At 48.5% G+C, this 27305-nt stretch overlaps 1 protein-coding gene across 1 annotated transcript in view; it reads left to right on the plus strand.

Annotated features, from left to right (window-relative positions):
• Window positions 1-684: 684 nt before the first annotated feature.
• bves (blood vessel epicardial substance) overlaps window positions 685-27305 on the plus strand; it is a 62343-nt gene continuing 35722 nt past the window's right edge. Inside the window, exons 1-3 of the mRNA XM_038799257.1 lie at window positions 685-1745; window positions 3367-3475; window positions 6266-6440. Of these exons, the coding sequence (XP_038655185.1) occupies window positions 1258-1745; window positions 3367-3475; window positions 6266-6440 (772 nt within the window). The 5' untranslated portion in view covers window positions 685-1257. The remainder of the gene's footprint in view (window positions 1746-3366; window positions 3476-6265; window positions 6441-27305) is intronic.

Genomic DNA, 27305 nt, shown 5'->3' on the forward strand with positions numbered 1-27305 from the left:
TAACCTGCACATATTTGGACGGTGGAGGAAACTGGAGCATCTGGAGGAAACCCACACTGACATGGGGAGAACGTACAAACCCCACACAGTCACCGGAGGCTGGAATTGAACCCGGGTCCCTGGCGCTGTGCTAACCACTGTGCCAAATTAGTGAACCAGATGGGTTTTATCCACAACGGAGATGTAGGTTTTTGATTTCAAAAATTGATTCAAAAATCAAATTCCTCCAAATCCCCCCCCCCCCCCCGGCCCCCCGTGGGATTCGAACCCGTGTCCCCATTGGTGGTCTAGAGGCAAAAAGCCACCGCCTTCCCTGCACGGAGGACTAAACTGATTGGGTCTAAACTGGAGGTAGCTGTATGAAGGGCAGCGACAGCCGGGTCGGGATGTTGTGGGATTTCCCGCCCTCGAGTCCCAGCACCTTCCCCTCAGTTAGAGAAGCTCCTGTAAATCTCATTCAGCAAGTGGGAGATAGCCGCGAGTAAGGGCTTCCCGCCTGGCAGTTCCAGCACTTACAGAGTGGGCTGTGAGAGAAATGTCCCTCAGTCATACTGGTGGGCGGAGATTGATGCTCTTGTCGACCCAGAATCCAGGGAATGGCTCAGGACGGAGGGAAGTGATCCCCTCTCCCTGAAGAGCCCCCGCCCTGCATGCTGTAGGGTCGGGGGGGGGGTCGTCGGGTCGTCCGCTCACTTTCTCCGGGAAAGTTGTCCCGGATCCATCCCGCGGCCAGGAAGAGCAGGGGATGTCCAAAAGACTTTCTGTGCCCTCATTCCCCGGAGCAATGCTTCTTCAGGTGCTGGGTGCAAAGGAACCTTCCCTCGGCAGAAACTCTCTGTCCCTCACGGTGTGGAGGTGCCGGCGTTGGACCCTCACGGTTGTTAGCTGCCAGTGCGGGTGTCCCCTGGCTGTGTCCGCCTCGTTCACTCTGCTAAACGCTGCGCCGGCTGTGTCTGCACGGCTGGATGGTCACTAGGACCCCGCTCTCCGCTCGCCGGCTCCGAGTGACTGGAGCACATGTTACCCCCACCCCACACACTCACTCACCCACCCACCCCACACACACAAACCAGTCACTGCTCCCTGCCGCCACAGGGACCTCGCACTGTCCCTCTCTCTCTCCCAAACAAAGCACGAGGAAGCAACAGAGCTAAGGAAGCTGGAAAGTGTCTCCCCACAACTGACCCCTCCTGATGAACTTCATTCCCGCTCCCGCCTGACACCGCCTCCAGCTCGGATCCGGACTGAGCTCCCGGCATGGAGAGCCAAAACGCAACCTTGTGGGAGACCCTGCTGTACGGACACCACGCCTGCGGCGGCTGGAAAGAGGGCATGGAGGGCTCCGTCTACCACCTCGCCAGCGTCTTCCTGACTTTGGGTTACATGGGCGGCAGCGGGCTGGTTGGCCTCCTCTACATCAACCTGTTCTTGGGTTGTGGCTTCCTCTGCACTTCCATCTGGGCGTGGACCGACGTGTGCGCCGCCGATATCTTCTCCTGGAATTTCGCCCTGCTGGTTATCTCCGCCATGCAGATTATCCACGTTGCCTACCAGCTCCGGAGTGTCTCCTTCCAGGAGGACTTCCAGAACCTGTACGGCGCCCTCTTCCAGCCGCTGGGAATCCCCCTGGCCATCTACAAGAAGGTCGTCACTTGTTGTAGCGTGGTCTCTTTGGAGAAGGATCACTGCTACGCCATGGAGGGCAAAACTCCAATCGAAAGGCTTTCTCTCCTCTTGGCTGGGAGGTCCGTATCTGTGTGTGGCTAGTGTGTATACCTATGTGTGTGTGTGTATGTGGCTCATGTGTTCTGATGTGTATCTGTACCTGTGTGTCTGGCTGGTGTATCTGTACCTGTGGGTGTGGCTAGTGTGTGTACCTGTGTGTGGGTGTGGCTAGTGTGTACCCACGTGGGTGTGTAGCTAGTGTGCGCACCCACGTGGGTGTGTAGCTAGTGTGTGCACCCGTGGGAGTGGCTAGTGTGCACCCGTGGGTGTGGCTAGTGTGTGCACCCGCGTGGGGGTGCATGGCTAGCCTGCGCACCTGCGTGGGGGGGTGTGGCTAGTGTGCACACCTGCGTGGGGGTGTGTGGCTAGTGTGTGGACCTGTGCATGTGGGGGGCTAGCATGCATACCTATCTGTGAGTGGCTAGTGTGTGTACCTGTCTGTGTGTGACTAGTGTGCACATCTGTGTGTGTGCATGTGTGGCTAGTGTGCATACATGTGTGTGTATCTGGGACCAATGTGCGTACCTGTGTGTGGGGCTAGTGTGCATAACTGGCTATGAGTGGCTAGTGTGTATACTTGTATGTGTGTGGCTAGTGTGTTCACTGTGTATACCTGTCTGTGTGGAGCTAGTGTGTACACATGTGGGGAGATGTGCATTCCTGTGTGTGGTGCTAGTGTGCACACCTGTGCTTATGTGGTTAGTGTCCATACCTGTGTGTGTGTGTGTGTGTGGGGAGGCAGGGTGGTGGGGTGGCTGGTGTGCACTCCTGTGTACATTGGCTCCTGCGTACCTGTGTTTGTGGGGCTAGTGTGCGTACCTATCTGTGTGAGGCTAGTATGTATACTTGTATGTGTGTGGCTAATGTTCTCACCGGTGTGTGTGGCTAGTGTGCATGCCTATGTCTGTGTGGGCTAGTGTGCATACCTGTCTTTGAATGGGTGCACCTATAGTTTGCTGGCTAATGTGTGTGTGTGTAGTATGTGTACCTTTGTGTGTGTGGCTAGTGGTTGTACCTGTGTGTGTGAGTGTGGTTAGTGTGTGCCTCACAGTTCCTGCTATCAACTTTAGCTTAATAAGGGGGCACATGAAGGAAAACAAAGCGGTTGGGGGGGGGGGGGGGGGATGTGATGTTTCAGAGTACTGGGATCTGTGATTCAATAGGGAGACAATTTTACCAGAGGTGTAAAATCACGTTCTTTCCCGTTAAGTTTCATTTTAAAATATGAATGCATTATTGATCAATCACACATTTGATCAATCACAAAATGCAGCCTCCCAGGAATATTAACCAGATACCTCAGGTATACAAAGAACAAATACTGGTCGTGGGTTGAATGTGTACTCATTCGTTTGTTTTTCATGTTGAGATGTTTATAACGGATGTTTAGATGCATTACATATCTATTACCAGAGGTTGAGCTGTACTGATACTACAACAGAAAATGCAGGAAATTCTCAGTAATCGTCAGGTCTGGTAAAATCTCCGTCCATAGATGCTGCCAGCCTGCCTTGCTGAAGGTTCCCAGCATTTTCTAGTTGTTGCTGTTGTTAATTTCGGATTGCCAACATGCTTAGTACTTCTGTATCTTCTACAACCATGTCCGCTTGCTCTCATTCAATCTCCCTTATTTGTTGGCAGGATTCGGGTGACAGTAGATGGGGAGTTTTTACATTACATTTATCCTTATCAGTTCCTGGATTCTCCGGAATGGGATTCACTCAGACCGTCAGAGGAGGGGATCTTTCAGGTGAAGTGAGAGCCAAGAGAAACGTACTCGTAAACCATCTTTTCAGGACAGGGACACTTATAAAATAACAGTGCATGAGCACAAAGAAGGCTATTTTTGATTTTCTTTTTGTTTGAATACACTTAATTTTTTTTTTAGAGTACCCAATTCTTTTTACTTCAATTAAGGGGCAATTTAACCTGGCCAATCCACCTACCCTGCACATCTTTTTGGGTTGTGGGGGTGAGACTCACGCAGACACGGAAAATGTGCAAACTCCACAAGGACAGTGACCCAGGGCCAAGATCGAACCCGGTCCTCGGTGCTGTGAGGCAGTAGTGCTAATCTCTGTGTCAACGTGCTCCCCTCTTGGTTGAATACACTTGACAATGCTCTAACGTGGCCAGTTGTGTCTGCGTACAGTCAGTACATGTTGAAAACTCAATGCGGCAGGAAGCACATTAGGTCTCCACCAGAAAGATTGCTCCTTTACCAAACAAATGGGACAATAGTTTTTGCACACACATGTTTTTAAATCCTTTTTTAAGATTATATTTAATTGTTAATGGGCTGAGATACACGCGTTCCCAATCTGTGATTAACAGCCACTCATAGTTTGAGATAATGTGGTCTGTCCTTCCTACAGTCTCTAGAATTTGGTCCCCATTAGTGATGTAGCAGACGGGTTAGCGAGGATTTTCAACCCAAACCCTAAACTCGTTAATCAAAGAATCCCTACAGTGCAGAAGGAGGCCATTCGGCCCATCCTGTCTGCACCAACCTGAAAGAGCACTCTATCAAGGACACTCCCGTTCTACCACATAATCCCTCCTAACCTGCACATCTTTGGAAGTATTATTTGAAGAACAGTTGGTATTCCAATCAGAAATGGGGGAATTCATAACGGGAAGCAGAGAAATGACTGAGGAACTAAATTTGTACTCTGCTTCTGCCTTCACAAAGGAAAATGAGAATAATGTACCGCAAGTTCTGAGAAACTCCCATTTTAGTGAGGAGCTGAAGGAAATAAATATTAGTAGAGAAATGGTTTTGGGGAAATTAATGGGATTGAAGTCTCCAGGGCCTGATAATCTTCATTCCAGCGTACTTAAGGAAGTGGCCCTAGAAATAGTACATCCATTGGTGGTCATTTTCCAAAATCTTTGGATTCTGGAATGGTTCTTTGAGATCAGAGGGCAGCCAATATAAGCCTCAAAAAGGGAGGTAGAGAGAAAACGGAACTATCGACCAGTAGGCCTAATGTTGGTAGTAGGGAAGTTGCTGGAGTTCACTATCAACGATTTCATAGCACAGCATTTGGAAAGCATAATCAGACAAAGCATGGAGAGAGAAATCACGCTTGACAAATCTATTGGAATTCTTTGAAGATATAACTCGCGGAGTTGACCAGAGAGAACAGGTGGATGTGATTTATTTAGACTTTCAGAAGGCTTTCGACAAGGCCTCACATAGCAGATTACCATGTAAAATTACAGCGCGTGGGATTGCGGGTTGTGCCTTGAGATAGAAAGAAAGCTGATGAGCAGATAGGAAGCAAAGAGTTGGAATAAATGGGTATTTTTCCGATTGGAAGGCAGTGACTAATGGGGTTGGGTGGGAGGTTGAGCTTTGAGGAGGATGCAGATGTGCTTCAGCAGGATTTTACAGGCTGAGTGAGTGGACATATGCATGGCAGATGCAGTACTATGTAGATAAATGTGAGGTTATCCACTTCGATATCAAAAATAGGAAGGCAGTTTATTATCTGAATGGGCGTAAATTGAGAGAGGTAGATACTCAGTGAGACCTTGGTGTCGTGCATCAGTCTCTGAAAGTAAACACGCTGGTACAGCAGGCAGTAAAGAAGGCAAATGGTATGTTGGCCTTCATAGCGAGAGGATTTGAGATTAGGGGGGCAGGATTCTCCGACCCTCTGCTGGGTGGGAGAATTGCCGCGCGGATCGCGCCGGGAAGCGATTCTCCCATCCCTGTGAAAAAGGCCGCATGCGAATGGTGCCGGGCCGCACGGAGAATCACCGCAAACGGCCGTAGCAGCGATTCTCCGGGCCAGATGGAGCGAAGTCCCACCAGCGTGACCGGATGTCATGCCGGCGCCGTTCCAACATGCAATAAAACAGCCCGAGCTGGCTGACGCTGCGGGAGGAGGTGGGTGACAGTGTAGGGAGGCCCCCCCCGGGGGCGCGGGTGGTGCGCGACGGCATTGGGGGTGGGGACCCCAGGACGGGGAGCAGGACAGCCGTGACTGTGTGGGGGGTGGTGTGGCTCCACACATTCGCTGCCGGGGGTGGGAGTACGGGTGGCCCCACACATCCGCTGGTGGGCGTGGCCCCCACATCCGCTGCTGGGGGTGGGGGGAGGTGGGGGTGGGGGTAGCCCCACACATCCGCTGCCAGGGGTGGGAGGAGCTGGGGGGGGACGGTGATCATAATGAATGGTGAAACAGGCTCAAAGTGCTGAATGGCCTCCTCCTTCTAGTTTCCACGTTTCCAAGCATGTTTCCTTTAAAGGAAATTCGCTCTTCCCAACGGACAGGGAATAATTTCTCCCCCTCTCCCCCAGCTTGCTTTGAAACCATGTGTTTGCAGCATTGTGGAGATGTTTCATGGATTGTTGGGAGCTATTTAAATTTAGACTATTTGCTCTGATGACTATGTTTTTAATATTCTTGGATGATTGGAAGGCTGAGATGCTCCGGGGTTAGGTGTTAAAACTTTAGAACCAGTCATTATTGCAACTCTCTTGGTAACAATGGATAGGTTGCCTCACATGCCCTTTCTACCCCCTACCCAGGTAACTCTAACAGCTGAGACCAATTGTCGCTTCGCAGCCTGGAGGAGAAAGAAACTCTACTTGTTATTCGCCCAACACCGCCGCATTTCCAGACTGTTTTCCGTCTTAATTGGGAAAGATATCGCCGACAAACTGTACTCCTTAAATGACAAAGTCTGCATCAGCAAAGGATTCCGCTATGATGTCCGGCTGCCGAGCTTCTATCACTTGGCCGTGCCTGTGGGTGAGCTCTCCGAGAGGAACCCCAGGCACCTGAAGTTTTGAGTTGCCTTCCCCTGGGTGAAGCCCCAGGACCTGCTATGGGTGGTGGGTGGGTGTGGGGGGGGGGGGGGGCTCCTGCCCTGGGGCGGCTCCTGCCCTCGATGGGGGAAGGGGGGAGGATTCCTGCTCTGGGGGTGGGATGGGGTGGGGGAAGCTCCTCCTCTTGGGGGCGTGCTCCTGCTCTGAGCTGGGAGTTCTTGCGCTGAAGGCTCCTGCCCTGGGGGCTCCTACGCTGAAAGCGGGGCGAAATTGGATGGGACAGGGGGTGGAATGGGCAAACCCCCAGTGACTGCTGCTTCAGAGATGTTCTATAGATTCTGTGTGCGACTGCCCCATCCCAAACGGACCCTTTTAGAATATGTGCGGGGCAGGCCGCATGTTTTCTCCTACAGCAACCAGTCAGGAAGCTAGTCTGCACTTAGCCGGCGGGGATATCCTAACGCCAGATCGCTTTAATCCGTGCTGTTTGCCAATACAATGCAATGATTTACTCACAACTTGAAATAAAATGCGTCCTCCTTATTGAATATTTTAGCCCAATTCTTGACTGACTCTTATTCTCTATGGATTAAATAACATTTCAACAAGCTGAGCTACTTGTGCTTCCAAATCCTTTCCTATAGCTGCTCTCCTCAATGGCTAACATGTAGCACCTGTGGTATCACTGCTGTCATATCTGGGTGCATTTCCGATGCTTGGGCTGGATTCTGACTCCCACCCTGAAACTGCTTTGTTGTGGGCTGGCATTTACCGTTGCGTGCCTTTTTAACAAAATGATCCTACCCGATAACAGTCGGGGTTTGCCTGGGTGGTGGCAAGGCCGGACAGAGTTACAAGACACTGAAAGTAAACCTCTCCCCAACTTCCCAGGACAGGACCGACTTTGCAGCTTGGGTTTTAAGGGCTGTAGCAGATCAGTGAAGTGCACGGGATATCGTGTTCCGATTTGTTCTTCCCACATCAACAATGAAAGTGAGTGCTTTTCCGTTAAATGTGAAACCGACGTTGTGGATTTATTGTTCTGGGAGGACCAGTGCATTACACACAACATTGGAACAAGTACCATTTCCTTTAACAAGAGACATTTGCCTGTTCAGTTGCTATTGATAATTACATTTACTATAAATGACAAAGGCAGGATATTAGGTTTCTTTGTAATACAGTACATTAATGATGGTTATACTGACAGAGACATTCAAAGTAATCGATGTAATTGGCACTTTCTAGCTGATTCCTGTTCAATAATGATCGCATTAAAGGTATTTGGAATAATGTGACATCAAAGCCCAAGAAACCCAGGATAGGATTATAATTAGTTGCCAGTAGGCTGGATATATTATCCCATAACAAATTATTACTGCAGTCTCGAGAATTGTCTGAGCTATAGTCACCCTCCCTTCAGGAGAACCATTCTTGCTTTAACTGCAGCAAAGACCCATCAGCCAGGCATGCCATCCATCTCCCAGTTACCTAAAAACACAAAGCAATTAAATGTCCTATTTCCTGAAGCCTTCAGGGATAGATTTTTTGGAAGCTACAGTAATAGTCGTAGCCAAAGAGCAAATAAGTTTCACGGCACAGTTGCGGAGTTCACGTGGAGTACTGGTGCATTAAAACTCTTGGGATAGCTGAGGTCAACTTGCCCAGGGGCAGTTTTTAAAAAAAACTCGAAAGACCAAGGTCAAAGAACGTTTATGGTGACAGTAAGGAAGGTTACGCATCAGGAATTAGCTATCAAGGTTGCGAGTCTGGAGCCTCAAAAAAAGAAATTGGATGACAGCAAAAGACAGGGAAGTAAAGTTCTAAAATTGTTGGAAATAATGAATGTGCCACAAGTCTTGGTTTTAATATCATAGAATGCCTATAGTGCAAAGGAGGCCATTCGGCCCATCGAGTCTGCACCAAATCTCTGAAAGGGCACTCTACCTAGGCCCGCTCCCCCACCTCTATCCCATACCCCACGTTATCTATATATCTTTGGGCATTAAGAGGCAATTTATCATGGCCAATCCACCTAACCGGCATATCTTTTTTTGACTGTGGGCAGAAGCTGGAGCACCCGGAGGAAACCCATGCAGTCACGGGGAGAACGTGCAAACTCCCCACAGTCACCCAAGGTCAGAATCAAACCTGGTCCCTGGTGCTGAGAGGCAGCAATTCTAACCACTGTGCCACCGTGAGGCCTTCATACCAAAATGATTATGTAAAATGGTAGGGTAGAATTCAGCCGAGGGCCAACAACAGCTGAACACTGATATCATAGCACCAATAACAGCGAGGCAGGATAGGACATCACTGAGAGTTACACACATTTAAAAGTGAGTGGTGACTACCACTAGTCGCTAAACCTTTTATTGTATCCAGAAATATGAGAGAGATAGTAGAACTACTTCTTCAGATATGGGATCAATGTTGATGCTCTGGGTAATCTTGGGCCTTCTGGAGAATTGTCAGGGGCTGCAGAAATAAAAGAGGAAACCTAGTTAGATTCTGTTTTGTAGAGGAGAGATGTGGGAGCTCCCTTTGAGGCCAGTGAAGGAAAGGAGATTTGAAAATGCCGTTTTGCTGAGAAGGTGTTAACAGCTGGGTGATTCCAGTGAAATACGGTACTGAGCAATAACACGGGTTAAGTGAAACGGATCCCAAAATCTTTGATTGGAGAATTGGAGATTCCCCAGATTTGCTTTGCTTCCCGGGGCGTACACCTGCTTCATCTGACTGCATAAGAAAATACATTGCTCAATAATTTGACATCTTCTTGAGCAACCTTTTATAGAGCCATGAAGCACAGAAAAGGCCCTTCGGCCCATCGAGTGCACTGATAAAAACAAACCCTAATCTTGTGCTAATCCTACTTACCAGCACTTGTCCCATCTCCTCGAATGTGATGATGTTTAAGTACTCGTCCAAGTGCTTTTTAAAGGTTGTAACGTTTCCAGACTCCGCCACTTTCCCAGGCAGTGCATTCCAGATTCTCATCACCCTTGGAGTCATTTTTTTTTCTCAAATCTCCTGCGCTTCGCCCTAAAACTGTGCCCCCTTATGATTGACCCCTCAACCAAGGGAAACAGTTGCTTCCTATTTATTCTGTCCAAACCCCTCATAATCTTATACACCTCAATCATATCCCCCCTCAGCCTTCTCTGCTCTAAAGAAAACATTCCAAGCCTATCCAGTCTCTCCTTATAGCATAGATGCTCCATCCAGGCAATATCCTGGTGAATCATCTGTACCCCCTGCAGTGCAATCGACTCCTTCCTATAGTGAGGTGACCAGAACTGTACACAGTACTCCAGTTGTTCTGTACAGCTCCAACATAACCTCCTTGCTCATATATTCAATGCCACAACTGATAAAAGGCAAGTCTCCCATGTGCCTTCTTAACAACCCTATTCACCTGCTCTGCCGCTTTCAGAGACCTGTGAACAAGTACCCCAAGATCCCTCTGTTCCTCTGAGCTTCTTAGTGTCCTGCCATTCATTACATACTCCCTTGACCTGTTTCGTCATCCAAAGTGCACCACCTCTCACTTATCAGGGTTAAACACCATCTACCACTGCTCTGCCCATCTAACCAACCCACCTATATCCTCCTGTAACCTACAGCCAACTTTTTCACTGTTAACCACCCTGCCAATCTTGGTGTCACCTGCCAACTTACTTATCATTCCCCCGGGTTCTCATTTATATCATTTATATGTATAGAAAGCAAACAATAAGGGATCCAGCATTGATCCTGGGGGACGCAGCTGGATACTGGTCTCCAGTTACTCAAACAACTTTCTACCACCATCCTTTGTGTCCTATTACTAAGCCAGGTTTGGATCCATCCTCGACACATTTCCTGGAATTGCACGTACTTTAACCTCAGTCAGTCTCCAATGTGGGACCTTGTCAAAGGCTTTGCTAAAATACATATAAACTACATCAACTGCACTTCCTTCATCCACACTCGGTCACTTTATCAAAACATTCCAGCAAATTTGTTAGGCATGATCTCCCTCTGACAAATCCATGCTGACTATCCCTAATCAACCATCCTTTCCGAGTGGAAATGAATTCTCTCCTTCAGAATTTTCTCCAGTAGGGCGGCATTAGGGTGGTAGACTCACCAGTCTACAATTCCCTGGTTTATCTCTCCATCCTTCTTGAAGAGTGGAGAAACATTAGCTGTTCTCCAATCATCTGTCCCCCATGGCCAGAGAGAACTTAAAAATATGCGTCAAAGCCCTGCAATTTCCTGCATTGCCTCCCACCCACAGCAACATGGAGTGCAATTCATCCGGGCCTGGGGTTTTGTCTATTTTTAAGCCCATCAAAGCCTTCAATACCTCCTCACTTCCGACTTCAAACTGCTCAAGGTCCTCACAGACCCATTTCTTGAATTCTGTACCTAATGTTCTTCTTCTCCTGAGAGAAGACCAATGAGAAGCATTCATTTACAAACTACGTAATGTACTGTGGCTTCACACATTGCCCCCACATCTCTAATGGGCCTTACTTTTTCCCTGGTTAACCTCTTCCCCTTAATTTATTTGTAGAATATCATAGGATTCTCCCTAATCTTATTTGCAAGTCCTTTCACATGCCTCCTTTTTGCTCATAATTGCTTCCTTAAGTTCCCTCTTGCACTTTCTATATTCCTCTAGAGCTACAGTTGAATTTCTCCCTTTGGACTTGTTCAAAGCTTTCCTCGTTATTCCAGCATGGCTGGTTTGTGATGCAGAACAAAGCCAGCAGCGCGGGTTCAATCCCTGTACAAGCTGAGTGTTCTGAATTCTCCCTCTGTGTACCTGTGGCAACTAGGGGCTTTTCACAGTAGCTTCATTGCAGTGTTAATGTAAGCCTACTTTGGGGCAGCACAGTGGTGCAAGTGGTTATCACGTTTACCTCACGACGCCGAGGTCCCTGGTTCGATCCTGGCTCTGGGTCACTGTCCGTGTGGAGTTTGCACATTCTACCTGTGTTTGCATGGGTTTCACCCACGCAACCCAAAAGATGTGCAGGAGGGCTGTGACTAGTAGTGTTCCGCAGGGATCAGTGCTGGAACCTTTGCTCTTTGTAGTACATATAAATGATTTGGAGGAAAATGTAACTGGTCTGATTAGTAAGTTTGCAGACAACACAAAGGTTGGTGGAATTGTGGATAGCGATGAGGACTGTCAGAGGATACAGCAGGATTTAGATCGTTTGGAGACTTGGGCGGAGAGATGGCAGATGGAGTTTAATCTGGACAAATGTGAGGCAATGCATTTTGGAAGGTCTAATGCAGGTAGGGAATATACAGTGAATGGTAGAACCCTCAAGAGTATTGACAGTCAGAGAGATCTAGGTGTACAGGTCCACAGGTCACTGAAAGGGGCAACACAGGTGGAGAAGGTAGTCAAGAAGGCATACGGCATGCTTGCCATCATTGGCTGGGACATTGAGAATAAAAATTGGCAAGTCATGTTGCAGCTGTAGAGAACCTTAGTTAGGCCACACTTGGAGTATAGTGTTCAATTCTGGTCGCCACACTACAAGAAGGATGTGGAGGCTTTAGAGAGGCTGCAGAAGAGATTTACCAGGATGTTGCCTGGTATGGAGGGCATTAGCTATGAGGAGAGATTGAATAAACTCGGTTTGTTCTCACTGGAACAACAGAGGTTGAGGGGCTACCTGATAGGGGTCTACAAAACTATGAGGGGCATAGACACAGTGCATAGTCAGAGGCATTTTCCCAGGGTAGAGGGGTCAATTTCTAGGGGGCGTTGGTTTAAGGTGCGAGGGACAAGATTTAGAGATGGACGAGGCAAGTTTTTTTACACAGAGGGTAGTGGGTGCCTGGAACTCGCTGCCGGAGGAGGTGGTGGAAGCATGGACGATAGTGATGTTTAAGGGGTATCTTGACAAATACATTAATAGGATGGGAATAGAGGAATATGGACCCTGGAAGTCAAGAAGATTTTAGTTTAGACAGGCAGCATGGTCGGCACAAGCCTGGAGGGCCGAAGGGCCTGTTCCTGTGCTGTACTTTTCTTTGTTCTTTGATAGGTGGATTGGCCACGCTAAATTGTCCTTTAATTAGAAAAAATGAATTGAGTACTCTAAATTTATAAAAAATAAATGTGAGCCTACTTGTGACAATAAAGATTCTTTACCTTTTACCTTTACCTTCTTATCCAGTCCTCGATTGTCCCAGACATCTGGGGTTCCCTGAACTTATTTCTCCTACGTTTCTCCCTGTGGGGAACATGCTGGACCTGTACACTCCCCATTTCAATTTTAAATGCCCTCCACTGCTCCATTGTAGAAGTTGTTCCCAGTCAACCTTTGCCAGGTCTTGCCTCATTTTAGTAGAATCTGCCTTGCCCCAATCCAAAACAGTCTTTTGCAGATCATCTTTTGCGTTGTCCATAACAAACTTGAACTGTACCGTATTGTGGTTGCTATCACAAAAATGCTCCCCCACTGCCACTTTGAACATTAGCCTGGCTTTATTCCCCAGACCCAGCACTGTTCCATCTCAAAAATCTCCTCAATCCCGAAAGCAGGTCCAATGCTTTCCACTGCCCAAAGGTAGATGATGGCCTCAAGCCCCGTGCTCTCTTTTACCCTCCATCCCAAAAGCGTGTCCCTTGCACGTCCTATGCTCTCTGCTGCCAAAGGTAGGTCTTCAAGAATTGTTGGATTGTCTGCCCCAGACCCATGAATACCTCTGACGAGTCCAAAAATAGTTACGAATTTAGTTGGTAAGTATGGACAGGAGCTGGATTCCAATACTGAAAAGAGGCCTCCACTTATTTCAATTGGCTGTTACAGTCACCTAAATAAAACTCTGGTCAATTTAGCCAAAGTAGCAATGCAGATTGAGTGTTGACCTGTATCCTGTTACAAAACTGCAGTCATTTTATGCTTATTGGTTTATGCCCAAAACAGCTCTTCCATAGAATAGATACTGTGAATCGACAGAATTGATTTTGCTGATCAGAAAGAGGCTAATGTTCATTAGGACATTGATGAATGCATAATGCATCTGCTCAATTGGAGACAAAGTCACCTTTGCTAGAATAAAAACAGAAAATGCGGGAAATGCTCAGCAGGTCAGGTAGCATCTACGGAAAGAGAAACAGAATCAATGTTTCAGATCTGTTACTTTTCATCACAACCTGAAATGCCAACACTGTTTTGCCCTCCACAGGTTCAACTTGGCCAGCTTAATATTGCCAGCATTTTCTGGGGGTTTTTTTTCTAATTTTTACACTATCTGCTAAATGTTGTTTTGTATTAGTCTCCACTGGACTTGACAAAGTAATCTTCTAGCCCTGACAGGTTACTCTACTGTTCAGGCATGAGGACTATGAGAAACAATGAGTCAATACTCGAAGCTTAAATTAAGCACAAATGTATTTATTAAATTCGAACAATACAATGCCCATATTGATAATACAATGTAGGTGGGTACCTACACCTCAGGGACTGCAGTTCTTCAAGAAGGCAGCTCACCACCACCTTCTGAAGGGCAACTACAGATGGGCAATCGATGCCCACCGATCGTCAGGCCGGCGTCTCAATCGGACGCACTATTTCCCCTCCACCGCCCCGCAAGATCAAGCCGCCACATCTTGCGGGGCGGATGAGGGGAAAGACGGCCACCGCGCATGCGCGGGTTCGAGCTGTCAGCCGTCGTGACGTCAGCCGCGCATGCACGGGTTGGAGCCGGCCAACCTGCGCATGCGCGGCTAACGTCACATAGGCGCCGCCGTCGCGTCACTCTTGGCGCGCTGCCCGGCAGCCGAGAGTTACAGAGCGCCGCTCCTAGCCCTGCCGGGAGGGGAGAATAGGGGGCGAGGAGCGGCCTCCGAGGCCGTCGTGAAACTCGGCTGAGTTCACGACGGCCCTCCCGATTTTTCCCGGCAGCGGAGAATTCCGCCCGATGTATCAGTGAATTAAATACATGTTTCTGTATCAAATTGCATAAATCAATGGTTTTGGTCGCTGTTTAATCAATAATCTTTCTTGACCTTGAAATTAGAGTGCTAGTTTCCTTCATGATGAATTCTTATGCTCTTCAAGGTGAAGGATGTCAGGATGAAGCACGCCCAGGCCAGAATTTGTACAACCAGTTTTTTTTTATTACATAGAAATTACAGTGCAGAAGGAGGCCATTCGGCCCATCGAGTCTGCACCAGCTCTTGGTAAGAGCACCCTACCCCTACCAAGGTCAACACCTCCACCCTATCCCCATAACTCAGTAACCCCACCCAACACTAAGGACAATTTTGGACACTAAGGGCAATTTATCATGGCCAATCCACCTAACCTGCACATCTTTGGACTGTGGGAGGAAACCGGTGCACTATTTCTCCTCCGCGGCCGCCACGACCTTCGCCATGGCGGAAGCGGAAGAGAACCCCACATTGCGCATGCGCCGACCAGCGAAAGCCTTTCGGCCAGCCCCGCTGACGGAGGCGCCGGTTTTTTGCGCCGGTCTTCTGGTGCCAACCGCGGGGCTGGCCCCCAAAGGTGGGGAGAATTCCCCACCTTTGGGGAGGCCCGACCCCTGAGTGGTTGGCGCCACTCCCCTACGCCGGGACCCTCCGTCACGCCGGGTAGGGGAGAATCCTGCCCAATATCTCTTGTTACTGTAGCACAATAATAATCTTTATTATTGTCACAAGTGGGCTCACATTAACACTGCAATGAAGTAACTGTGAAAATCCCCTAGTCGCCACATTTGGGCGCCTGTCTGGGTACACTGAGGGAGAATTCAGAATGTCCAAATCATCTAACAGCACATCTTTCGGGACACGTGGTAGGGAACCGGAGCACCCGGAGGAAACCAATGCAGACATGGGGAGAACGTGCAGACTCCACACAGACAGTGACCCAAGCCGGGAATCGAACCTGGGACCCAGGAGCTGTGAAGCAACAGTGCTAATCACTGTGCCGCCCACATATTTTCCTTTCCATAATAGCGTGTTAACCATTTATTGCTACTAGTCCATTGGGAACTGGATTAAGATTTCCCAATCATGTTTTACAAAGGAGCGTTAAAGCCAACAGAGCAGGCTTTCAGCAGTATTCAAACCCAACTTGTGTGAGTGAAAATACTAACCCTTGCCTTCAGAATTTAATCTGTGCACTTAGGTAATGGTTACAGTATCCCTTATCCTTGAATGAAACTTACAATTTGGGCCACCTCCCAATACACTTGTTCTTAGTGTAAAAGGTGAGGTCTTGTGGCACACTGGTAGCGCCCCTATCTCTGGACCAGAAGCTCCGCGTTTACGTCCAAGTGAGTATGAAGATGCACTGAAGAAAAACTATAAAAAGTAGCTTTCATACTAGGTTAACATTTATGAACAGAAACATTTTATACAGGTGATGAATGGGATACATCATACCTCTGGGCAACAATCTACCCTTTTAACCCTGGGTCATTTTGGGCAGCACGGTAGCACCGTGGTTAGTAGAGTTGCTTCACAGCTCCAGGGTTCCAGGTTCGATTCCCGGCTTGGGTCACTGTCTGTGCGGTGTCTGCACGTTCTCCCTGTGTCCGTGTGGGTTTCCTCCGGGTGCTCGGGTTTCCTCCCACAGTCCAAAGATGGACAGGTTAGGTGGATTGGCCATGATAAATTGCCCTTAGTGTCCAAAAAGGTTGGGAGGGGTTGCTGGGTTACGGGGATAGGGTGGAGGTGTGAGCTTAGCTGGGGTGCTCTTTCCAATGGACTGAATGGCATTGTGCACTGTAAATTCGATGATATGGCATATAGATTGACCAGATAATTCAGACAAAACTATTAATCATTTATGACACCAAAAATAGGTGAATTAGAACAAACAAAGAACAAAGAAAATTACAGCACAGGAACAGGCCCTTCGGCTCTCCCAGCCTGCGCCGATCCAGATCCTTTGTGTAAACCTGTCTCCTATTTTCCAAGGTCTACTTCCCTCTGTTCCCGCCCGTTCATATACCTCTTAAATGATGCTATCATGCCCGCCTCTACCACCTCCGCTGGTAAAGCGTTCCAGCCACCCACCACCCTTTGCGTAAAAAACATTCCACGCACATCTCCCTTAAACTTTCCCCCTCTCACCTTGAAATCGTGATCCCTTGTAACTGACACCCCCACTCTTGGGAAAAGCTTGTTGCTATCCACCCTGTCCATACCTCTCATAATTTTGTAGACCTCAATCAGGTCCCCCCTCAACCCCCGTCTTTCCAACGAAAATAATCCTAATCTACTCAACCTTTTTTCATAGCTAGCACCCTCCATACCAGGCAACATCCTGGTGAACCTCCTCTGCACCCTCTCCAAAGCATCCACTTCCTTCTGGTAATGTGGCGACCAGAACTGCACGCAGTATTCCAAATGTGGCCGAACCAAAGTCCTATACAACTGTAACATGACCTGCCAACTCTTGTACTCAATACCCCGTCCGATGAAGGCAAGCATGCTGTATGCCTTCTTGACCACTCTATCAACCTGCGTTGCCACCTTCAGGGTACAATGGACCTAAACTCCCAGATCTCTCTGCACATCAATTGTCCCCAAGACCCTTCCATTGACCATATAGTCCGCTCTTGAATTTGATCTTCCAAAATGCATTACCTCGCATTTGCCTGGATTGAACTCCATCTGCCATTTCTCTGCCCAACTCTCCAATCTATCTATATTTTGTTGTATTCTCTGACAGTCCTCCTCGCTATCTGCAACGCCACCAATCTTAGTATCATCTGCAAACTTGCTAATCAGACCACCTATACCTTCCTCCAGGTCATTTATGTAGATCACAAACAACAGTGGTCTGAGCACGGATCCCTGTGGAACACCACTAGTCACCCTTCTCCATTTTGAGACACTCCCTTCCACCACTACTCTCTGTCTCCTGTTGCCCAGCCAGTTCTTTATCCATCTAGCTAGTACACCCTGAACCCCATACGACTTCACTTTTTCCATCAACCTGCCATGGGAAACCTTATCAAACGCCTTACTAAAGACCATGTATATGACATCTACAGCCCTTCCCTCATCAATTAACTTTGTCACTTCCTCAAAGAATTCTATTAGGTTTGTAAGACATGACCTTCCCTGCACAAAACCATGCTGCCTATCACTGATGTCTATTTTCTTCCAGATGTGAATAGATCCTATCCCTCAGTATCTTCTCCAACAGTTTGCCTACCACTGACGTCAAGCTCACAGGTCTATAATTCCCTGGATTATCCCTGCTACCCTTCTTAAACAAAGGGACAACATTAGCAATTCTCCAGTCCTCCGGGACCTCACCCGTGCTCAAGGATGCTGCAAAGATATCTGTTAAGGCCCCAGCTATTTCGACCCTCGCTTCCCTCAGTAACGTGGGATAGATCCCATCCGGTCCTGGGGACTTGTCCACCTTAATGTCTTTTAGAATACCCAAAACTTCTCCCTTCCGTTTGACAACTTGACCTAGAGTATTTAAACATCCATCCCTAGCCTCAACATCCGTCTTGTCCCTCTCCTTTGTGAATACCGATGCAAAGTACTCATTAAGAATCTCATCCATTTCCTCTGAGTCCACGCATAAATTCCCTCTTTTGTCTTTGAGTGGGCCAATCCTTTCTCTAGTTACCCTCTTGCTCATTTTCCTTAACCCTGTTAGCCAAAGATAATTCATGACCCCTTTTAGCCTTCTTTATTGCGCGTTTGAGATTCGTCCTACTTTCCCTATATTCCTCCAAAGCTCATCAGTTTTGAGTTGCCTCGATCCTATGTATGCTTCCTTTTTCATCTTAGCTAGTCTCACAATTTCACCCGTCATCCATGGTTCCCTAATCTTGCCATTTCTATCTTTCATTTTCACAGGAACATGTCTGTCCTGCACTCTAATCAACCTTTCCTTAAAAGACTTCCACATTTCAAATGTGGATTTACCCTTAAACAGCTGCTCCCAATCCACATTCCCTAGCTCCTGCCGAATTTTGTTATACTCTGCCTTTCCCAAATTTAGTACTCTTCCTTTCAGACCCCTGTTGTCCTTGTCCATGAGTATTCTAAAACGTACGGAATTGTGATCGCTATTCCCAAAGTAATCACCGACTGAAACATCAACCACCTGGCCGGGATCATTCCCCAATACCAGGTCCAGTATGGCCCCTTCCCGAGTTGGACTATTTACATACTGCTCTAAAGAAACTCTCCTGGATGCTCCTTACAAACTCTGCTCCATCTACGCCTCCAACACTACACAAATCCCATTCAATGTTGGGGAAGTTAAAATCTCCCATCACAACCACCCTATTGCTCCTACAGTTTTCTATAATCTGTCTGTATATTTGTACCTCTACTTCATGCTCGCTTTTGGGAGGCCTGTAGTAAAGTCCCAACAATGTTACTGCACTCTTCCTATTTCTCAGCTCCACCCATATTGCCTCAGTGCTCGAATCCTCCATCGTGCCCTCCTTAATCACAGCTGTGATGTCATCTCTGACGAGTAATGCAACTCCTCCACCCCTTCTACCTCCCTCTCTGTCCCTCCTGAAGCATCTATACCCTGGAATATTCAGTTGCCAGTCCTGCCCTTCCCTCAACCAAGTCTCAGTAATATCAATAGTATCATATTCCCAGGTACTGATCCAAGCCCTAAGTTCATCTGCCTTACCTGCTACACTTCTCGCATTAAAACAAATGCACCTCAGACCACCTTTGCGTTCATCATCTCTTCCCTGTCTACTCTTCCCCTTAGTCACATTGAGCAGATTAAATCAGAAATATAGAATAAAACTTCAAGCACTACAGAGACTGTTTAATTAATCAAAGACTAAGAAATAATTTTGAGATTATGTTATCAATTTGAGTCTTATGAAGTTTTCATGTATGTTCAGTTGGCTGCACAGCTGGTTTGTAATGCAGACTGAGGACAGTAGCGCAGGCTCAATTCCTGTACCGGCTGGGGTTATTGATGAAGGCTCCGCCTTCTCAACCTTGCCCCTCACCTGAGGTGTGGTGACCCTCAGGTTAATTCACCACCAGTCAGCTCTCCTCCTCTGCTCATCTAGGACTATGGCGACTTTACTTTTATTTTCAGGTGGAATGACATCAAATGCCTTCTGAAAGTTCAAGCATATATACACAGAATACCATACTCTAACATTCACAAACAATTCAACAATTTCAACAGAGTTGTGAGGCTGAATCACCCCTGTGACATCAATACTCTTTAGATGAACATTGATGTAATCTCATAAAATACTCCAGAATTTCCCTAACAGACGTCTGACTAATTTATCTATGCTTACCAATTCGGGCTTCACTCTTTTTTAAATTGTGGGACTAAATGAACCACTTTCCAGTCCACAGGTAGACCTGAATTTATAGAAATAGTAACCACAGTCTCATCTACTTCATCATTCGATTCCCTCAGGGCTCTAGTATGTGTTATATTTGTTACCAGTACTCAGTAGATTTTAGTGCTTTGATTTTATTTGCAGTACATGCATTATTAAGTTTTGTATCCATTAAACATTCCAGGAGTAGTTGAATCAGGTTGAGATCATGTCTAATATATATTTTTTATTCTCCTCCCTTTTTCGCATTTTCTCCCAAATTTATACCGAACTATAAACAATAATCAGTAATGAATGTAATGTCAATCCCCATGTCAATAGCAACGATCCCATCCTCCCACCAATCCCAAGACATTAGCCTGCATGTTAACATATTCAAATGACAAAAAGGAATCATGAATCACCCATAGTCACCATTAACACCAGGGCCGGCTCAAGGCACCGGCAACTCGGGCTGTTGCCCGGGGCGCCATGTGCTTGGGGGCGCCAGAGACTCGGGTCCCGCGCATGCGCAGTTGGGCCGGTGCCAACCAGCGCATGCGCGGTGGCCGCCCGCCCCCAGGGCGGCCCCCCGGCTCGGTCCGCCCCCCCCGGGTCCGCCCCCCTCGGGTCCGCCCCCCTCGGGTCCGCCCCCCTCGGGTCCGCCCCCCCGCCCCGCCCTCGGGTCCGCCCCCCCCGCCCCGCCCTCGGGTCCGCCCGCCCCCCGCGTCCGCCCCCCCGCGTGTCCACCCCCCCCGCGTCCGCCCCCCCGCGTGTCCGCCCCCCCCCCCCCCGCCCCCCCCTTGGGCCCGCCCCTCCTCGGCCCCGCCCCCCCTCGGGTCCGCCCCTCCTCGGCCCCGCCCCTCCTCGGCCCCGCCCCCCGCCCCCCGGCCCCCCCCCCCCCGCCTCCCCCCCCCCCGCCCCCGGCCCCGGCCCCCCCCCCGGCCCCGGCCCCGGCCCCCCCCCCCGGCCCCGGCCCCGGCCCCCCCGGCCCCACCCCCCCCCGCCCCCCCCCCCCCCGGCCCCCCCCCCCCGCCCCCCCCCCCCAAGGGCGCCGAAGTTCAGCTTGCCCGGGGCGCCAGCAACCCTAGAGCCGGCGCTGATTAACACATACAGCCCTCCCCCCAACCCTCCCAGCCCACTCCCCATGTTCGATGTGATCCAATTCTCAAAAGTGCATAATGAATAATGCCCATGAACTGTAGAACCCCTCTATCCTTCCCCTCAGTTCAAATTTGACCTTTTCAAGCATCAGGAATTCAAACAAGTCCCCCCCGTCACGCCAGGGCACAGAATGAAAAGGTTGACCTCCACCCTAACAGGATCCGCCTTCGGGTGATCAACGAGGCGAAGGCTACAGCATCTGCCTCCGCTCTGATTCGGGGTCTGACACCCCGAATATGGCCTCCCAAGGGCCCTGGTCCAGTTGCACGTGGACCACTTTAGAGGTTACCCTAAACACCTCCTTCCAGTAATTCTCCAGCTTTGGACAGAACCAAAACATATGAACGTGATTTGCCGGCCCCACCCGCAATGTTCACGCACATCTTCTACCCCCTCAAAGAGCCGGCTAATCCTCGCCCTTGTAAGGTGCGCTCTATACACCTTCAGCTGTATCAGCCCCAACCCCGCACACGAGGTGGAGGCATTCACCCTCCAGAGCACCTCAGACCAGAACCCCTCCTCCATACCCTCTCCCAACTCTTCCTCCCACTTTGCCTTGATCCCTTCTAGCGGCGCCTTGTCCTCCTCCAAAATAGCCCCGTAAACCGGCGATACTACCCCATTCTCCAGTCCCCCTGTTGTCAGCATCTCCTCCAGCAACGTGGAAGCCGCCAAAGTCTCGAACCTGCATGTATCTAAATATTTCCCCCTGCTCCAGCCCATACTTCGCTCCCAGCTCTTTCAAGCCCGCAAAATGACCCCCAAGAAACAAATCTGTGCTAACCACTGTGCTACCGTGCTGCCCTTTCCATAACATCAAACTTCTTAATGTGATGGCCAATGGCTCAATCGTGAGTGCAAATAGCAGGGGGGACATAGGACATCCTTGCCTAGTCCCACGTTGGAGAGGAAAGTATTCTGACCTGATGTTATTTGTGCGGACATTGGCCCTCGGCTCCTTATATAATAGCTTTATCCTGTCCACAAATCTGGGTCCAATTCCAAACTGCTCTAGAACTACCATCAAGTACCCCCATTCTACCCTGCCAAATGCTTTCTCGGCGTCCAATGCCACAACCACCTGTTTCCTTCCCTCCGCCGGTACCATAACCACGTTCAATACCCTTCTATTGATGTCTACTATATTTAATTCTAAAGATTGACATGAAGAACTCATTTAGTTCAATTATGTTCTTATTTCTCTTGTCCATTTGCATCACATTATCCATTTGAGGACCTCAAAAATCTCTTGGGTTAAAAAAAATCATTTAAATTGCACCTTTCATAAACTTAGAATGGCCCAGGGTGCTTTACAGCCAATGAAATAATTTTAAAGTGTAGTGACTGTTGTAATGTAGGAAACACAGCAGACATTTTTCCACACAATTATCTCCTACAAACAGCAATGTGATAATGACCAGATAATCTGCTTTTGTAATATTGATTCAGGGATAAATACTGGCCAGGACACCAGAGACAATTCCCCTGTTCTTCTTTGAAGTAATACAATAGAATATTTTTCACCCACCTGAGAGGAAAAAAGGGGCATAAATTTAATATTTCATCTGAAGGACAGCACTTCCAGCCGTGCAGCATTCCCTGAGAGTCAGCCTTGATTTTTGCATTCAAGTTGAACTTGAACCCACAATCTTCTACCTGAGGGGAAAGAGTGCTATCAGCTGAAACACATCAAATTTTATATTGTACATCAAAAATATACATATATTAGCAAGCACTTCTGTTTGACATTCAGTTATCATATTTTTAATTATATTTGTTCCAATTAAAAATTCTTATGTCTCTATTTATAATGGATTTTGCTCATGTAAACTCATTGTTGTAATGGTGCAATCTGGCTGACTGTTTCCCACAAATCAGTCCGGTTATTTCTGATTTCCTGCCTTTTTTTTCTCAGTCACAGAAATGTTAAACATCCCAAATAACCTTTTAACCAAACATATAAAAGAACTAATAACACATTTTGCAATTACATAATCGCATTCATAGAATTTACAGTGCAGAAGGAGGCCATTCAGCCCATCGGGTCTGCACCAGCTCTTGGAAAGAGCACCCTACTTAAGTCCACACCTCCCCTGAACCCAGTAAACCCACCTCACCTTTTTGCACACTAAGGGCAATTTATCATGGCCAATCCACCTAACCTGCGCATCTTTGGACTGCGGGAGGAAACCAGAACACCTGGAGGAAACCCACGCAGACACGGGAAGAACGTGCAGACTCCGCACAGACAGTAACCCAAGCCGGGAATCGAACCTGGAACCCTGGAGCTGTGAAGCAACTGTGCTAACCACTGTGCTACCGTGCTCTCCACAATTTGGATGAATTTGTCATTTGTATCTTGTAATACACAAATTGAATTGGGTCTGAACTTGATATTTTTTTCCTGGCAGTAGTGGATGAGCTGAATATGGAATTTGCAGTCTGAGCATGTGGAGTGGCCACCATTGCCATTATGGATCTGCCATTCAGTCAGCTGCAGCATCAAACTCAACAACTTTTCAATATTACATGAAAAAAAGCTAGAGGATAAAGTTGAAATTTTTACTCAAGATTGAATGTTTCCATTAAATTGAATATGGTTTGTAAAGGGGAAACTATGCATATGTGAATCGGATTTAATATAAAAGGCTGCTACTCGCTACATATCTATTGTAACATTCTTTTCTGCTGTAAAGTTACAGAAGTGCATGAAGCTCAGAGAGAGACAATATGATGGATTTTGCTTCATTATCCAAACTGATTTTAGTTGGATTATATTGGCTAGAATTTTATGGTACACTATAGGTGGGTTTACAGGCTGTGGGTGGTGGAGGTGAATTAAATTCTGTGAGTGGCTTTCCACCACCTACCCCCAACCTAACCGCAATTTAACTGATCAGATTGATCAGCATGAAACAGAAGGTGGACTCCTTCCTAGATGGGGTTGGAGACCCAACTCAAGCCAATGAACACTCCCCCTGTTTTGGGGGGGGGGTGAATTTTACAGTGACATTTTCAGTGGCAAGACATGAAAGCCTGCCATCCATAAATCCTGCCAATTAAATGTTGCCTATTGCCACCATAATACAGAAATTATAGAATCCGGACAGTGCAGAAGGAGGCCATTTGGTGAATATTGAGTCTGCACTGACCCTCAGAAAGAACACCCTACCTACTTAGGCCCACTCATGCGTGGTAGTGCAGTGGTTAGCACTGCTGCCTCATGGCGCTCAGAACCCGGGTTATTGTCTGCACGGAGTTTGCACATCCTCCCCGTGTTTGCGTGGGTTTCACCCCCACAACCTAATGGGGCTGGTTTAGCTCACTCAGCTAAATCGCTGGCTTTTAAAGCAGACCAAGCAGGCCAGTAGCACGGTTCGATTCCCGTACCAGCCACCCCGGACAGGTGCCGGAATATGGCGACTAGGGGCTTTTCACAGTAACTTCATTGAAGCCTACTCGTGACAATAAGCGATTTTCATTTTCATTTCATGTGCAGGGTAGGTGAATTGGCCATGCTAAATTGCCCCTTAATTGGCAAACAAAACAATTGGGTACTTTAAATTTTAAATAATGCTTCGGCCTACTCTCCCGCTCTATTCCCGTAACTCCATAATCTGCACATCTTGGACACTATGGGGTAATTTAGCATGGAAAATTTATCTAGCCTTCACATCTTTGAACTGTATACGTGGTTCGCTGGTCCTCCTGCGCACCTAGCGCATTTGTCCTCTACCCCAAAGAATTTGCTCACCGGAGCCACCGTCATGTGGGCCCAGTGGACGACCTTAAATTGAATCAGGCCGAGCCTGGCACACGTTGCGGTCGAATTCACCCTACTCAGGGCTTCAGCCCACATCCCGTCCTCCATTTCCCCGCCTAGCTCCTCCTCCCATTTGAGTTTCAGTTCCTCCGTCTGGTACCCTTCCTCCTTCATGAGCACCTTATAAAGATCAGAGACTCTACCCTCCCCTCCTTCCCCCCTAGAGACTATTCTGTCTTGGATCCCCAATGGCGGGAGGCGTGGGAAGGATGGGACCTGTCTACGGACAAAGTCCCGCAACTGTAGGTACCTGAAATCATTTTCCCTTACCAGGCCAAATTTCTCCTCCAAGCTCCTCAAGCTTGCAAAGCTCCCTTCCAGGAACATATCGCCCACCCTTCCCACCCCCGCCCGCCGCCATGCCCGAAACCCCCCATCCATACTCCCGGGGGCAAACCGATGGTTGTCGCAGATTGGTGCCCAGACAGACGTCCCCATCTCCCCTACATGCCTCCTCCACTGGCCCCATATCTGCAGGGTCGCCACCACTACCGGGCTGGTGGAGTACCTGGCCGGCGGTAGCGGTAGAGGAGCCGTGACCAGGGCTGCCAAGCTGGAGCCCCTGCACGAAGCCACCTCCACCCGCTCCCAGATAGACCCCGTACCCACCATCCACTTCCTTATCATAGCGATATTAGCCACCCAGTAATAGTTAATCAGACTCGGCAAAGCCAGCCCTCCCTCGCTGCGGCTCCTCTCAAGCATCGCCTTCTTCACCCGCGGAGATTTTCCCGCCCAGACAAAGCTCATGACCATCTTGTTAACCCTTTTGAAGAAGGACTGTGGGATAAAGATCGAGAGGCACTGAAAAATAAACAGGAATCTAGGGAGGATTGTCATCTTTACAGTCTGCACCCACCCTGCCAGCGACAGCGGGAGTGCATCCCATCTCCAAAACTCTCCCTTCATTTACTCCACCACACTGGCCAAATTTAACTTGTGCAGCCTGCCCCAGTCTCGCGCCACCTTGATCCCCAAGTACCGGAAATTTTCCTCAACCAGCCTAAATGGTAGCCCTCTCAATCTGTTCTCCTGGCCCCTTGCCTGTACCACAAACTTTTCACTCTTGGCCATATTTAATTTGTATCCTGAGAACTGGCCGAACTTCCTCATCATTTCCAGTATACTTCCCATTCCGGCCACTGGGTCTGACACGTACAGGAGCAGGTCGTCCGCATAAAGAGAGACCCTATGTTCCACCCCGCACCTAACCATCCCCTTCCATCCCTTTGCGGCTCTTAGCGCAATCGCCAGCGTCTCTATGGCCAGCGCAAACAGCAGCGGAAAGTGCGGGCAGCCCTGTCTTGTCCCACGGTATAAGAACAACAAAAAACAAAGAAAATTACAGCACAGGAACAGGCCCTTCGGCCCTCCCAGCCTTTACCGATCCAGATCCTTTATCTAAACTTGTCTCCTATTTTCCAAGGTCTACTAAAGAACAACCAAGGTCTACTAAAGTACTCCGACACTTCTCTGTTTGTCCTGACGCTGGCCTTGGGGGCCTGATATAATAACTTGATCCAATTCACCAATCCCTCCCCGAACCCAAACCGTCCGAGCACTTCCCATAGATAGCCCCACTTCACCTGGTCAAAGGCCTTCTCGGCATCCATCGCCACCACTACCTCCACCTCCCTGCCCGTCGGGGGCATCATTATCACATTAAGTAATCTTCTCAAATTGGCTGACAGCTGCCTGCCTTTCATGAACCCAGTTTGGTCCTCCCCAATCACCTCCGGTACGCAGTCCTCAATTCTGATTGCCAGTACCTTTGCCAGGAGCTTGGCATCTACATTGATCAGGGAGATTGGTCTATAGGACCCACATGCTTCCGGATCTTTACCCCGCTTCAATATCAGTGATATAGTGGCTTGCGACATCGGCGGTGGCAGGGTCCCTCTGTCCCTTGCCTCATTAAAAACCCTCGCCAAGCAGGAGGCGAAAGAGGCCGGTGTCCTGGCCTTTGCATCCCTAGTAGCCCGCCGAAGGATTCTGTTACAGTGGAAGGATGCAAGGCCCCCAAGTGTGGAGACCTGGATCAGTGACATGGCGGGATTTATAAAAGGTCAAATTTGCCCTGAGAGGATCAATACAAGGGTTCTATAAACGATGGCAGCCTTTTCTGGACTTCCTGGCTCAGAGATAGGTAACTTGGTCAATAGCAGTAGCAACCCCGGGGGGGGGGGGGGGGGGGGTGCACTATTGTAGTGTCTATTCTGTAACTTTATAGTGTGTTAATTTGCGTTGTTGTTAAAATGCTGTGTTGTTCATGGAGGTGGGGCGAATGTATATGATTGTTAATATTATTGTTATTTTCGGTATTTTACTAAGGTGTGTTGTATAAAATTAAATTTTTCAATAAAAATTATTTCAATTAAAACAAAACCCTCACCAAGACCGGGCCCACTAACTCAGAGAAGGTCCTATAAAACTCTACTGGGTATCCATGCGGCCCCGGAGCTTTCCTCGACTGCATGGCCTTTCGCCCCCCCCCCCCCAAAT

This window comes from Scyliorhinus canicula, chromosome 6 (assembly GCF_902713615.1).
Source record: "Scyliorhinus canicula chromosome 6, sScyCan1.1, whole genome shotgun sequence".
In the NCBI taxonomy this organism is placed as follows: Eukaryota; Metazoa; Chordata; class Chondrichthyes; order Carcharhiniformes; family Scyliorhinidae; genus Scyliorhinus; species Scyliorhinus canicula.